Here is a 15,315-nt window from a genome sequence, read left to right as displayed (position 1 = left end):
CCAAAGTCGTGTATCGTTTCTTTTGTTGACTAGTATAAACGCTCTTAACAGAATTGTTCAGATTTCTTTACTTTTTAATTGTGTGATGCAAAATTTAATTTATATGACATATTTTTTAAATCAATAAAAAAATAAATGTAACAGAACTTGTGCGTAAGCTGCATGTAAATTACTCCCATTGTATACGGATTATATTTTAAACATGTTGAACGGATTATATTTTGAACATGTTGAATGGATTATATTTTGAACATGTCGAACGGGTTATATTTTGAAGAAAACTTGCAATCATTGAATTTTGAAATAAGATACAAAACAAGTGTCTTAAGAAATGATCTTAGGAAAATGAAAGGAAGAAATAATTGGTGGTCTTAATACTGTTTTACTTCACTACACCAATTTTGATCATTGAGAAGCTTAATATTCCTTTTACAACACAACGTAATTAAAACGTTTAGCTGACTTTACAGAGTTATCTCCCTGTTTTATTTCACTACATCACAGAAAAAGACAAATGAAAAGAACAATTATTTAGAAAAACAACTTAGGTGTTCCACTAATAATACTTTTTTTTTCAATTATTTGTGAACAGATCGAAAGTATTTGTGTATTATGTAAGAACATTATAACTATACGATGAAATAATATATTTTACCAAATTAATTGAAATAAGTTGCATTGCTAATTATATATATCAAAATGTGTCGTTTTCAAAACAAACAAAAATACTGATGGGTAGATTTCTTAGATGAAGGTAATTAGAGAGAAAAACTCATCAAAGATATAAAATATAGAAAGAACGTTCTTTCTCCATTCGTTTTTTATGTGTTTTGTTATTTGATTTTGCCATGTGATTATGGACTTTCCAATTAGATTTTCCACTAAGTTCAGTATTTTTGTGATTTTACTTTTTATCACTTTTTATGATACAAATAACCGAAATGTATTGAATATGCCATACATGATAATACCAAGGCATTTGATTAGATAATATCATTTGTCGTATACTCCTTGATTTAATACCGTTATACATTAGACACGACATCTTACCATAAAAGTATAATAGCATAAGCCATGTTGAAAACATGAAGCTTTCTTACTGTGACTTGACGCATAAGCCATGTGGAAAACATGAAGCTTTACTTACTGTTCCCTGAAGCATAAGCGAATAAACAAGAACTTACCTGTGTACGATCCAGAAACGACAGTGCCTCCTGTTAATATGCACAATTATGTCAGCCAAAAGAATTCGCTTATATTCAAATGATGATAAATTCTACTGATCCATCGCATCGAAAGTAAAACGGCCTTTTGTTAAACAAAATTGTTTCCATTAGGTTTAGTCAACTAAATCGCCATTAAAGATACTAAGCTTATAAATTAGTATGTCAGAACTAATGAAAATATTCTTTTTAAATAAATGGAGATATAGGGTTTACTTCAGTGAGACACAAATCCAGCGAAACAATAACCAATAAGTATAAGAAACATTAAGATTCAGAAAAATAATAATAGGAAAAGAGATTTCAAAGGTCAACTTAAAATTATGTAAAAGTAAAAATCTTATCAATTTCGGATTTTCAGTAAGTTTTTCTTTTGTTTGCCTTAATTTTTGATAACATTGAATTGTGTTTCTTATTTTTCAAATTAGATTAAATTTTGTTTATTTAAAGTTTATCTTACTACGAATCATGTCATTATGGAAGGATATTTCAACGGTCATATATAAACAGTAGATTTGTTTATATTTCCCTACCTGTTCCTGTCCCTGTCATGGTACCTCCTGTACCTGTACCTGTCCCTGTCATTGTACCACCTGTTCCGGTTCCCGTACCTGGTGTTCCGGTTCCGGTTCCGGTCATGGTTCCGCCAGTTCCGGTTCCGGTCATAGTTCCCCCAGTTCCGGTTCCTGTCATGGTACCACCGGTACCAGTTCCTGTCATTGGTTGTCCTGTATACATTGATCCTCCTGCTAAATTAGTCAGAAATAATATAGTTACTATTTGTACTGTCCAGATTGTGTGTCTTCTACAATAATTAATTGACTATTTCAATCATAAAGTTTTAAGGATGTTCGCTCCTCGTGTGTTTGATTTTTTCCCAGATATTCGGAACCCTCTGATTTTATCCATGTAATGCCGTTACAAAAATTCCCCCACTAACCCATACTTTTCTTTTCATTATTCTATTACAAATAGTTTAAAAAGTGCTATAAAATTCTTGTTATTTCTTCATATCTTTTCTAATGAAAAAAGGTGCAAATGATATAGGTATGGAAAGTCTAGCAAGAACAATTTCGCGCCACAATTTTAAAGGCTTATATCTAGAAAACAAGCACACGGACCCATCACTTTTTTGTTAGGTGGGATTAATATGGCACATAAACGCATAATTGATGGTGTTTATATATATTGCTGATGCACGACCTCATACCAACAGCAATGTTTAAAATTGTAGAACGCTAAATTATGCATATACAAACTGATGCTATCTTATTGTTGTAAATCTAGCACATCAGCGCAGTGATCTGTCTATAAGGACATGGTCACATGGTGCAATTAGACGAATGAGACTTTATCCCCACATTGAAGTGCCACTGGTGGACAATTAACATTTATTATAATAATGTACTTGATATGTCGTGTTATCGTGGTAATCGATTTAGTTTCGGTATTAGAAGAATTACTACTGTTCTTTGTTTTCATACATTTTACTTTTTCAATTTAATTTTAGGTTGCAATTGATGAATTCCTTAGTTTACCGTCTTTCACATGAAAATAAGAAAACGCACATTAAATTAGATGATGAATATGATATTAGAATTTACAGTAAATAAAGGAAGGTGACCGAATGAGTAAATCCAATTCTTCACTCAAAGAACAGGAGATAAACACATAACTAGAAAAGGAAAGACAAGGAAATATTCGACAGATAAAGATTGAGCTTGTGTGAACTCATTAACATCGATGGAGCATAAATAATGCTAAATTAATTCAAACATTAAACTGTTTTTAAACAATGCACTGTCCAGAGAGAAAACACCAATCCTCTCGACGTATCGGATCGCAATCTGTTCCTTTTGTGAGCGGTTCATTTTGATGTTTTATGGTTAATGGAAGATGTCCGTTGTTATTCTGAAGTTTACATGTTTTAATGCACTATAAAAAAAATTCTTATGCATTTCTCTTTGCGAAGTGTTCTTGCATTTTTGTTGTTGTGCTGTATTCCAGTCACTTAGCGTTGTCATTTTAGCGATATTCTTTAACCTTGTCATATAAGCGGGAAGTTTGGCTAGCTATAAACCAAGCTTCAACCAATTTAGAAATATACCCGTTGTTATCAAAATGTCTGTTTCTATGTATGTTGGCGTTTGTTTTTGTTGCAGTTAAATGTTTCTGTTGTTCCGTTGTTTTCCTCTTATAGTTGATGTGTTTCCTTCAGTTCTAGTTTGTATCCCAGATTTGTGTTTTCTCTTAATAGATTCATGACATTTGAATAGCTGTATACTACTGTTGCTTTTATTTATATCTGACATATTAATATTAAAATCATCTGTATTCTACTAGTTCAAATACTTACAACATAAACAGGTTCTAGCACAATTGTCCTTGACCTATACTTACAACATAAACAGGTTCTTGCGCAATTGTCCTTGACCCATCCTGCATATTTGGGATCTGTACATGCTCCACCTCGTGCATAATCGGCACAGTTTGGTTTGTTGTCAACACAAGTTACTGTAATACGAAAGAATGTTTCTCAATGTGATAAAAAGAAAATTGATGTGATTTTTGTTTTTCAATTCATGACATGAAATCATTTTGAAAGCTTTTAATGATAAGGAAGGAATATATTTCATAAATTTTCTTTTTTTATGGTCTGTTGTGATTAAATGGATATCAACTGTTGTTCCATTAGATTGATCTATTACAAATAAATGTTTATAATTTTGGTATTTTCAATTTATATTTGATTTAAAAATCAGGTGGTGTCTACATTCAAGAATGGGCATAACTCGTACCCATAATTATAATAAAGGCCACGTTATGAAAAGATGTATAACAATTCAAACAACCAAAAATCCAATATATACATTCCAGTTCAATTCAGTAAATTACATGATTGTAATACATATTCTTTGATGAAATTACAGTTATAAACAACTAAATTTTTAAATCTGGTCTTATCATTTAATTTGTTACATATTTATTAAAAGTAACGTTTCATCAAAAGGGAATCAAAAAGCAACTGTATGTACCGGTTCCAGTTCCAGTCATTGTTCCAGTACCAGTACCAGTACCAGTACCAGTTCCAGTCATTGTTCCAGTACCAGTACCAGTTCCAGTACCAGTTCCCATTCCAGTACCAGTTCCAGTTCCTGTCATGGTTCCATGTCCGGTTCCGGTTCCTGTCATTGTTCCAGTACCAGTACCAGTTCCCATTCCAGTACCAGTCCCCATTCCAGTCTGTCCAACATACCTTCCGGTGTAATAAGATCCACCAGCTTAAATGTATAAATTGTATGATAAGTTTTTCTTATTTGGTTTAAGCGATTCTTCAATAATTCTTACAACATTTATACAAGTAAAAACATAAATAACAACATGCGTGTAAGTTTGAATAACAAACAAAGTCTGTGCAAAAAAGAATAACAATAACAACATCCATATAAGTAAGAATAACATACAAAAATCCATGTCAGTAAGAATACTAAAACAACTTCCATATGAATAAGAAAACAATAACAATAATCATGTAAGTAAGAACTACAATTCCTTTTCTTTCAGTAATATATTCCTGAAACTATTGACATTAATTTACAAAATGAGCAAATAAAAATAGGGTGTCTAACACATCTTTTTTTTAGTAAATTTGAATCACACAGATCGTGCAAAAAAAGTTGGATAAATGAGTTTGCCTATGAGACAATATCCACAAAGGAAACCCCTGTACCGTATAGACTAAACTATGAATTAGTAAACATCCAAATTCTATTTTTATGTAATTTTGTCCTTTTTTCTCATACTGTAAAGTAAGATAAAAGCTTTTCCCTAATTCGTCGTCAATTTATCCCTTTCTGCACCCATTGTATAAAAAATTTAATCAACGTGTAGTTCGTTTGATCTCAGTTCTTCATTGGTTAAAATCCGATTATGACGTCGAATTTTCTTGTTTTCCTCTGAATTTCCTATTGTGACGGCATGAAAAAAGGCGACCATGCCTGATGACTCGCATAGAAAGAACACGTCTTTTTGCAGATCAGTCGCAAAGAAGGAAAAAGTTTGCCTGCGTATTGTTTAAAAACCATTAGAGAAACAGATTCCACCATTAGACCTCGTGTAATACGATATTTATCCACTCTCGACAGTTAAATTTTAAATATTAAAAACGCTCGGCGAGCCTCGCGTTTTAAATTTGAAAATTTAACTGTCTCGAGGGGATAAAATCGTATTACACTCGATGCAGTGGTAGAATCTATATAACTAATCTCCTTCAGAGTCAAACATGACTTTAAACTCACAATTAAGATATAAGCTACATCACATAGAACTCGACATAAAACAAGTGCATGTATATGTATAAAACTTTGATTGATTTTAGTATTCGATTACTAAATAAAAGAAAATTTTTGGTATGTTTTATAAGGTTCTTAAATTCAATTTTAAAACAGTTTACAGAGTTTTCATACATATGTTCAACCCGAAATAAGTTATTATATGTATTGATGTTCAGGGTATAAGTTCGATTTCAATTCCATGCAGCTCATATACTATTTTCCAACTTGAAACAAGATGGTAATCTATTTTGAACTTATCTCCTTCTTCATACTTACAACATAAACAGGTTCTTGCACAATTGTCCTTAACCCATACTTGCAACATAAACAAGTTCTTACACAATTGTCCTTGACCCATACTTACAACATACACAGGTTCTTACACAATTGTCCTTCACCCATACTTACAACATTAACAGGTTAACAGGTTCTTGTACAGTCGTCCTTAACCCATACTTACACCATAAACAGGTTCTTGCACAATTGTCCTTGACCATACTTACAACATAAACAGGTTCTTGCACAGTTGTCCTTGACCCATCCTGAAAATTTGGGATCTGTACATGTTCCACCTCGTGCATAATCAGCACAGTTAGATTGCTTGTCAACACACGTTACTGAAAAAATGTCATGATAAATAACAAAAATGTAACAGTATTATTCAAATCTGTAGCAGATAGTTAGACAGCAACATATAGACAACTTTCGAGTTCGATGCATTTCCGTCAAAAACTCGGGTTTTAGTGAACGTCATTTGTGCGTTTAGGGACGTCGTCATTTCCATTCTAATGTTGAGCGAGTGGTTGGAAAACTATAATTCTATATTGTACCAATTATTCGGCAAATTGAATTCTCAAAATTGACAATCAGCACTGCTGTCATTAGGGAATTGTCATGAAGTACCTACAGAACAACCATTATTTCTAGTTTATCCTGCATTATATTCCACATGACAATCAAGGTTTGTGGAACTTCCACGTACAATTCATTATATTCCACATGACAATCAATGTAAAGGGAAAATTCCACGTTCAATTCATTATATTCCACATAACAATCAAGCTATAGGGGAAATTCCACGTACACTTCATTAAATTCCAAATAAGAATCAAGCTATAGGGTAAATTCCACGTACAATTAATTATATTCCACATAACAATCAAGGTATTGGGGAATTTTCACGTACAATTCATTATATTTCACTGATATTGATGAAAGAATTGAATATTTAAGTTTGATAAACTCATCATAGATACCAGGACTAAATTTTGTATATACGCCAGACTTTTGATTGGACTTTCGAAAGATGAATGTATCGGTTAAAGGAAACGATTACCTTTCGATCCACCCCTTCGAGATCCACCTTGATTTGCATCCGGTGTCGCCCCATTTTGAGTTAATGCTTTGCAGCCGGTTTCGCTTCGTTTTGGGTTTATGCTTTTAATCCAGTTTCGCTCCATTTTGAGTTTATGCAACGCACCGGTTCTCCCTTCATTTATAGTAAATGTCACATCCCCACTCACTCCTTTTGGAGTTCATATGTTTCACTCAGATTTTGTTTGTAAATTTGAATTCTCTTTTTGGATTCATTTAAGATGATTTCAACATCAGTAAAATACTGTCGCCTTAATTTATCATATGTATAGAATTTCTATTTTGATGATGAGTGCATTGTGTCTGAATGTATTTTTTTAAAAGATTATAGCATTTTATGTAGAATTATGTTAAATAAATCTAAACACTAACCACCACTTCCTCCAGAAACCATACCACCGCCTCCGGAAACCATACCACCTCCGGACACCATACCGCCTCCAGAGGTACCTATAGTAAAAAAAATATAGAGGAAACAATGTCAGATGATTGGTTGATGGTACTTTATGTTTTAAGATATATAACTTTCAAGTTAAATTCATTTGATGTTCTTCTTCTATCATATCAAGGTATTGTTAATCGTAATATAACAGGGTACATTAATGTCACCTAAAAGTAACGATGTATCAATGAATGTGGCATACCAACAAGTATGTACTTCAAAGACAAAACATATATACTTTTATCTGCCTTCTATAATAGTAGGAGTGTAGTGTAAATATCTTTACTGACTATAAAATAGAAATGTCTGCTTACCCAATAGTGTATGACATTTAACTGGCATGACCAAGTGTCTATGAAATGTGTTAGGTAGATATCTAATTATAAGGTGGTTAGTTCGAGACATAAAACATTTTATTATGGATGTTGATTAGACAACAAAGGAGATGAACGAAACAGTTTACTGATAGTGAATTTGACATCAAATACTCTTAATAACAAGTATAATTGACTAAAGTGTGCTGAGTTGAACATTAACTTGTGTTATAATTGTCCATGTGTTAGATTACTCCGAAAATATAAAAAAGAAGATTTGGTATTAATGCCAATGAGACAACTATCCACAAAAGACCAAAATGACACAGACATTAACAACTATAGGTCACCGTACGGCCTTCAACAATGAGCATAGCCCATACCGCATAGTCAGCTGTAAAAGGCCCCGATAAGACAATGTAAAACAATTCAAACCGAAAGAATGTTTCTTCTTGATACATCATTTACAAGATATCGCATACGATATTTTCTAGATATACCATATAAATGTCTAGATATCATATTTTATTTTCTAAGTATCTGTGCCACATTTTGTAGATAACACAACTCACATTTTACATATGTCCCTTACCATATGTTCTAGATATCGAATACCATATTCTCTTGATATTTTAAACCACATTTTCTAAACAGCATACCATATTTTAAAATTATATCACACTATACTTTGTAGATATATAACCTACCACATTTTCCACAGAACAATGCACAGTTTTCAGTGACCCATGAGGTGTATGTAGGGTCTGTACATACAGCATCTCCATAGTCCTTACAAGTCGCCATCTTATCCACACAACCTGTGTAGTACATTTATTCTTTTAGATGTTTTATAATAATTTGAAAGGAAAAGGTATAAAAACAAATTCAAATGTTTAATCAAAACAAAAATGCTATTAAGCATTTATAGTTTGATTCCAAGAACAACAACGATTGCAATCTTTCTATACTTCGAAGTGCATTAATCATGTTCTTTTAAGTCATCTTACTGTGCAGAATGAACGGAAAGTACAGAGAACACTAATAAAAGTAAATTCTCAACTTTAAAAGCAAACTTGTTAACATTAAATTATGTGATTTTAAGATGCTTTTTATATTATATTTAGAAAAAGACTATTTTAATCGCAGCACAGGTTTTTGTACAGATTATATTATGGATATATTTTAAATCATTCTGTTTAGTGAATAAACCCATCATAGATACCAGGATTAAATTTTGTACTTACGCCAGACAAGAACAAAAGTTTCTATTGGCCTTTATCATAGTGTCATATCTACTTGGATTGTATATGAGATCCTATGAGACTTTTGTCTATTGGACTTTGACCTATTCCTATATCGGTCTTTAACATAGTCTCATACCTACTAGGATTTTGTATATGATATCATTTCTATAAGACTTTTGTCTACAGGAATTTGACCTATTCCTATTGACCTTACCTCCTGATCCACCTGACATGACTGGAGCTTGAGTGCCAAATCCAAGATGGAATCCTGTAATGATTGAGTGAGTAAATATCATAGGATCAAGTGATGTCAAGTCATTGATAGAACTTTGATCTTCTCTTAATTCTGCGTGTGTAAGTTGTTTTTAAACGTAAATAGTATTACTCTTAAAGATAAAACAATTATAAGGTGTTTTTTTTAAATTTTGACACTTAATATTTGTTTTAATGACAGTAGATAAACATTACAAATAGTTATGTTTATTGATAACAAAAAAGGTACTCAAAGGTATGCTTGCTTCGCATCTTTTAATATCTAAGCTGGGGTCTATACATACGACTGAACTTCAAGTAGGGAACTGTATTTTATACGTACATGCTGGTTATTGTACATAACAGTACATTTTTAGAAGGAAACTGTATATAAAAGTGACTTTTGTTTTTCTTTATCTAATACTTAATGCTGGTATTTGTACATAACAATTACCCGAAGAAAGTTGCACGCGAAAAGTAATAGAACAGAAAACCCGAACTTCCATGAAAAATTCAAAACAGAAAAGTGGATCAAATGTCAAAATCTAACTAAAAGCTCGAACACATCAAACGAATAATTTAATGTGTAAAAACTGACATATTCCTGACTTGGTTCAGATTTGTTCTAATCTTTAAATCGTCGAATGAAGTTTTGTTTAAGTGTAGCTATTTTTAGTTGTTGAAAATGGTACTTTACGAAATAAAGTAAATTAACTATGAAGATATATTTGTAAAAACTTCAAACTAATATACTTCACTTACCGCCATCGCCAGTGTTGGTGGCAGTGCCGTCGGTTCCTACAAAACAATATCATGTTATTTTACCAGGAATGTCGTAAATACTATTTCACTATTTAACTATTAACACACTTTTTATCCACAGCAACAATTTTATGTTCATTTCTTTTAACTTTATAATCACCAATATTAGCTGAAACACTCGAATAATTTAGATTGTATTGCTATAGGCTTATCGTAGTTATGTCAATGTATGAAATGTTTATAGGTTATCCGATTAACTTGTTGAATTTTTGCGTTATTATTTCTTGCATATTTGTAATACACCATTAGTTTGACCATGCCAAATGTAAAGGTACAATGTACCTTTCTCAAAGCAGGAACCAAATTCCACTTTAACTAAAACGTTCTTTGTGTTGTCTTTTCGGTTTGAGGATAAACTGATAATTCACGTATTCTCTTGATTCCGGTTGAATTTTTGCTTGTCGTAGTGTACAGACAATTGTACAGTGAAGGATCCAGAACTTTTCCTAAGGGGGGCCGCTGACTGACCTAAAGGGGGGCCCGCTCCAGTCATGCTTCAATGATTCCCTATATAATCAACCAAATTTTCCCCACGAAAGGGGGGCCCCAGGGCCCCACCCCCTGGATCCGCCTATGAATATTATGATGAAGACTATAGTCTGCTCAAGTGCGAATATGTAACCTCGAGAATCAGAGAACTGCCTTTCAGACAACTATGTTCACCCGCGTTGTTTGTTTTTTTTGGTCAGATTTCGAGTTACCTGATTTTTAGTGTTTCTGTGTAGTTTTATATGGACTACCTGTGCGTCTATTTTCTTATGATCATGGAGGGGTCTGTTTTGTTACTATGTTTTGTATATGCTTCCTTAACATTTATCCCATGTAAAAACCTTTTTTATTTCGATGTTCAAAGCAGCAAACCTAACATAAGCTTCTGCAGACGATAATATTTTTTAGACATACCAAGAAACAATTCAAAAATATACAACTATCACCGAAATCTGTTTTACACATAATAGAGAAAAAAAGTATCCATGTTAAATTGAAAGTGTATACATACCTCCGCCAGAGGGAGTAAAAGAACACTTTGGTTTACTACAACATCCGCTTGCTTCTTTAACTAATTGACAACCTTGTGGTAAGGTACCGTATGAAGGGCACCTAGCGACAAAATATACACATCATAAAATAAAATCTCTATTACTGGTATACTAAAATGATCTAACAAGATCTTAATTTATTTGCTAAGCTTATGTGTTCGACTCATGTACACTTATTTACCAGAAAAACCTACAGATCCAGAAAATACAACTTACACTCGAAGACTCACTCACTCAAGTCTTATCATATTCATCAATATTTATGAAACTATTAATATTGAACAGTGGTATACTGCTGTTGCCTTTATTTAAATCCCCTTTGCAAAGGAAGCTTATTTATTTATGCTGTCATAAGGATACTTTCTCGTGTTACCTCAATGTATATCATATGTGATACAACCTGTAGTCGAGCACCACTGACCAGACTTGTGTAGACAAAACGCGTATCTGGCGAACAAAGTTATAAATCTGGTATAATAGATGAGTATTTACACAACTTTGCCCACGTGCAGGTTACGTTAATAAATAATGTGGCAAACTTACACAACTTTGCCCACGTATGGTTTATATGAATAAAATATGTGGCAAACTTACACATCCTTGCAGACGTAGTGACCTGTTGATGCGTCGGTACATTGACAGTTGTATTTACAAGGAACAGTCCATGATTGTCCCTGCTGATACGTCTGACCTTCATAAAGACATCCTCCTAAAATCAAATAGAGTAATTTATAAAATGTATTCAAAGCACTTGTCTTTGTCTGTTGTAACGTTTTCCCTTCCCTTTGCCTGTCTTTGAAAATGAACAAGGAAAATAATTACATTACATTACATTTCATTATAATACGTTAGAATGATTGGCTAACAGGAATATCGCGTCATTCTGAAATCAAAATGAAATGATACGTTCATGATGACACAATAAAGTGCACGGGAAAGTAAAAGAAGAACTTGATAGAAATCGTGTTTTCATGATCCTAGCAAAAAAATGTAATTATAAGTATTAAATTTAAATTGGTTGTAAAGGCGTTGACCGTGCGAACATTTTAAGCATGAAGCGCTTCTGCAACACTTGTAAACCCCAATAAAATTACAAAAAGAAGCATTCAATTTTTAATTAAACAATAAACAATCAATAACAGTGATTTGGTAAGTTAAAGCCTCCTAGAAATAAATAAAATCAGAGTGTGGATAGTCATTGTGCACATTTGTCAAATGTGTTCATGCAAATCTGAGGAGTCCGTGGAACATTTCGTTCTCGAATGTTCTGAATATTCTCCTATACGAAATAAGTATTTTGCAGATATAAATGAGTACCTAAGTCATAATTTCCCCGACTTTTGCTGCACAGATAGTTACCGTCCTCCGAAAAAAAAATACATACTGCTGGGTGAATATTTTGATAAGGTTAATCCTAATGTTTTTAAAAATGTGTAAATATGTTGACACTTTAAGTAAAAAGATGCTGAGTGAAATGTACACTTACAGATCTTCAATTTTAGAAGATTAAGCTAACTGTGATTTACGTGTTTATCATTAAATACATTAATTCTCTATAATTTTACAATTATAACTCTGAATATGAACTTTATATATATATATTAATGATAAACAATGTATAAATGACAAATAATATATAAACTAACAAAATTATAAAAATACTACCTGAAGATACCCTGGTCTTAAGGTACTAACAAACAGGGATCTTTACTGAAATAGCTGTACCAGTGAAGAAATCTTAATTGTTGTGATCTCTAAATGTTGAGATTTTATATTAATATATAATGTTGTTATGTTTTACATGAATTTTTACTTGTTTTAAAAGACAATTAATTTTTAACTTTGATATTGTCCTATGTGTATTTTATTTAATTATACATTATTCATTGTATATGCTCTTAGACACATTCGTAGGTATCCTGCCTGCAAGTGCTCCGTTGTAAAGGGGTAGTTTCCTAATAAATATATATATACACTAAACGGAATAGAACTGTCGTATTGCTCTCGAAAAAGTATCGAATAGAATAACAGAATTATGCAGATAAGTGTAAAGAGCCTCAATTTTAGATACTACGTATCCATTATGTGTACCATAGATGCATAGAATATTATATATATTTACATATAATGGAGTCAGGAAATGTCTCTATAAAAAAGGTGTGATATGATTGCCAATGAGACAACTCTCCACAAGAGACCAAATGACACAGACATTAACAAGAATAGATGACCGTACGGCCTTCAACAATGAGCATAGCCCATAACGCATGGTCAGCTACAAAAGGTCCCGAAATGACAATGTAAAACAATTCAAACGAGAAAACTAACAGCCTAATTTATGTACCAGCAAGAATGTGTCCGTACTACACCGATGTCCCATCCGCACTATCATTTTCAGTGTTCAGTGGACCGTGAAAATGGGATAAAAACTATAATTTGCAATTAAAATTAGAAAAATCATATCATAGGCAACATGTGTTGCACTAAGTTTCAAGTTGATAGGACTTCAACTTCATCAAAAACTACCTCGACCAAAAACTTTAACCTGAAGCGGGACATACCGTAAATTTGATACTTTCTATGTTGGCTTATCGAATATCGATCCTTTAAAAAAGTTTATCAATTTTAACTTGTAGTTCAATGATTATTGTTTTCATCGGCAATAATATTTTAATTCAAATCAATCAATTAAAACAAACCTAACTATGTATTCCTATACAGTTATTAGCGCTTACATTTCTTCATCCCATCAATAGTTATATTTTGCTGTTACACAATGACATGTTTTTCACACTAAATCCAGTAGATGATTAATGGATTATGTCTTGGATACATGATTTCTTTTATATAAGATGATATTTCTTGGAACTAGCTTTCGGTAACTGGGAGTACTCTCATATCGGTACATTGTGCTTTAGTGGGGTTTTTGTTGTTGTTGTTGTTTGCTTTTCTTTGTATCGATCTGATGAGTAAATCCCTTTTCAACTGATTATTATAATTTGTTCATATATTGACCAAGCTAGGTTAAGGGGGATTGGACGCCCTCACAAATGTTTAACCCTCCCACCATTGGTAATTGATTGGCCAAAAGTCAGGATCCTGTAATGCAGTTGTTGTTGTTTGTTACTGTTTAATCAAATTATTTTTTTTTCGTTTGTTGTTTTGTTTTCACATAATTTTACTCTATTCTCTATGTAGTTCTTTTAATTTTGTAATAACACTGAAATATCAATAACAGAAGTATGATATTCGTCATAATTATACTTCACGTTAAAATGCCATATTTTGATTGGCTAATACGAGAGTGTTAATTTACTCTATCACATGGCTGAGCGGGTGACAATTATTTTTAATGTTCTCCTCTCGTCCAGACCAATCAAAAATCGATAATCTGCTCTATCACCCTCTCAGCTGTGTGTTATTTATATAATGAGACAGCAGTATTAGTAATGTTAGTTACAATAGAAAATTCCAAAATAAATAGATATCTACAGGTAACTATACAGATTCCTGATATACATTTTATCAATGTCTTATTTTCAATTTTTGAATCGTCCTGACAACAGAGAAGATTAGAAATCCAACAAAGACGGGTCAAATACATGTCAATTACAAATATTATCTTCTATATAATTTAATTTTAGATGTAACGCGTCTTCTGATTGGCTTACGTTATGTTGTTATGATCCCATAGACATAATTTAGTCATGTGACCGTGACGTCATCAACGTTTTTTTATGGTTTTCTAGGGTTTAAATTGAAATTTGGAATTAAATTATAAGAAATGACTGTAATCTTTTTTTCTGTCTATTCGAAATAACATAAAAAATGTGGTGCACACTGTTTAATAACCCGCTACGCGCGTTACTCAGTGTGCACCAAATTTTTTATGTTATTTCTTCATAGACAGAAAAAATATTACAGTCATTCCTTAAGGACATGAAACTTTTGGTGTTACTTCTGACAATGTCCCTGATTTTGGATAAATAGAGTTAAGGTAGATATGGTGGGGTATTTAATTACAAAAACCTTTTTATGAAAACTGTCTGATTTAATGGAATGTAGGACATACTAGAAGCACTTGAATAATATGAAATAAAAGTTTAAACGTGGTCTAAGGTTATAACCGTAGCACGAATATGGTAGCTAAGAACATATAATTTTGACTTATAGATCCATGTATTCATAGGTAAGAAAAGGGATGTGGAAACGTCGTTTATTTCTAGATATCTAAAGACGAAAATGATAAATGCAAGGTGTGATCCCGTGC

At 32.3% G+C, this 15,315-nt stretch overlaps 1 protein-coding gene across 5 annotated transcripts in view; it reads right to left on the bottom strand.

The window, feature by feature from the left end:
• The window catches only part of LOC139522711 (putative per-hexamer repeat protein 5), a 28,893-nt gene that overhangs the window by 12,788 nt on the left and 790 nt on the right, over positions 1-15,315 (bottom strand). For 2 of the 5 annotated variants that reach the window (XM_071316181.1, XM_071316184.1), the window contains exons 2-12: positions 11,640-11,754; positions 11,006-11,106; positions 9,946-9,981; positions 9,146-9,199; positions 8,395-8,505; positions 7,304-7,381; positions 6,061-6,174; positions 4,259-4,504; positions 3,624-3,737; positions 1,757-1,972; positions 1,185-1,214 (exon numbers count right to left, since the gene is read on the bottom strand). In XM_071316181.1, coding sequence (XP_071172282.1) covers positions 1,185-1,214; positions 1,757-1,972; positions 3,624-3,737; positions 4,259-4,504; positions 6,061-6,174; positions 7,304-7,381; positions 8,395-8,505; positions 9,146-9,199; positions 9,946-9,981; positions 11,006-11,106; positions 11,640-11,754 — 1,215 coding nt within the window. The other 3 variants (XM_071316183.1, XM_071316185.1, XM_071316186.1) reach the window with 3 other exon arrangements.

The sequence above is a fragment of the Mytilus edulis genome, chromosome 5, assembly GCF_963676685.1.
Source record: "Mytilus edulis chromosome 5, xbMytEdul2.2, whole genome shotgun sequence".
Classification (NCBI taxonomy): Eukaryota; Metazoa; Mollusca; class Bivalvia; order Mytilida; family Mytilidae; genus Mytilus; species Mytilus edulis.
The sequence above is the reverse complement of the archived record's forward strand: the minus strand, read 5'-3'. Positions and strand labels throughout refer to the sequence as shown.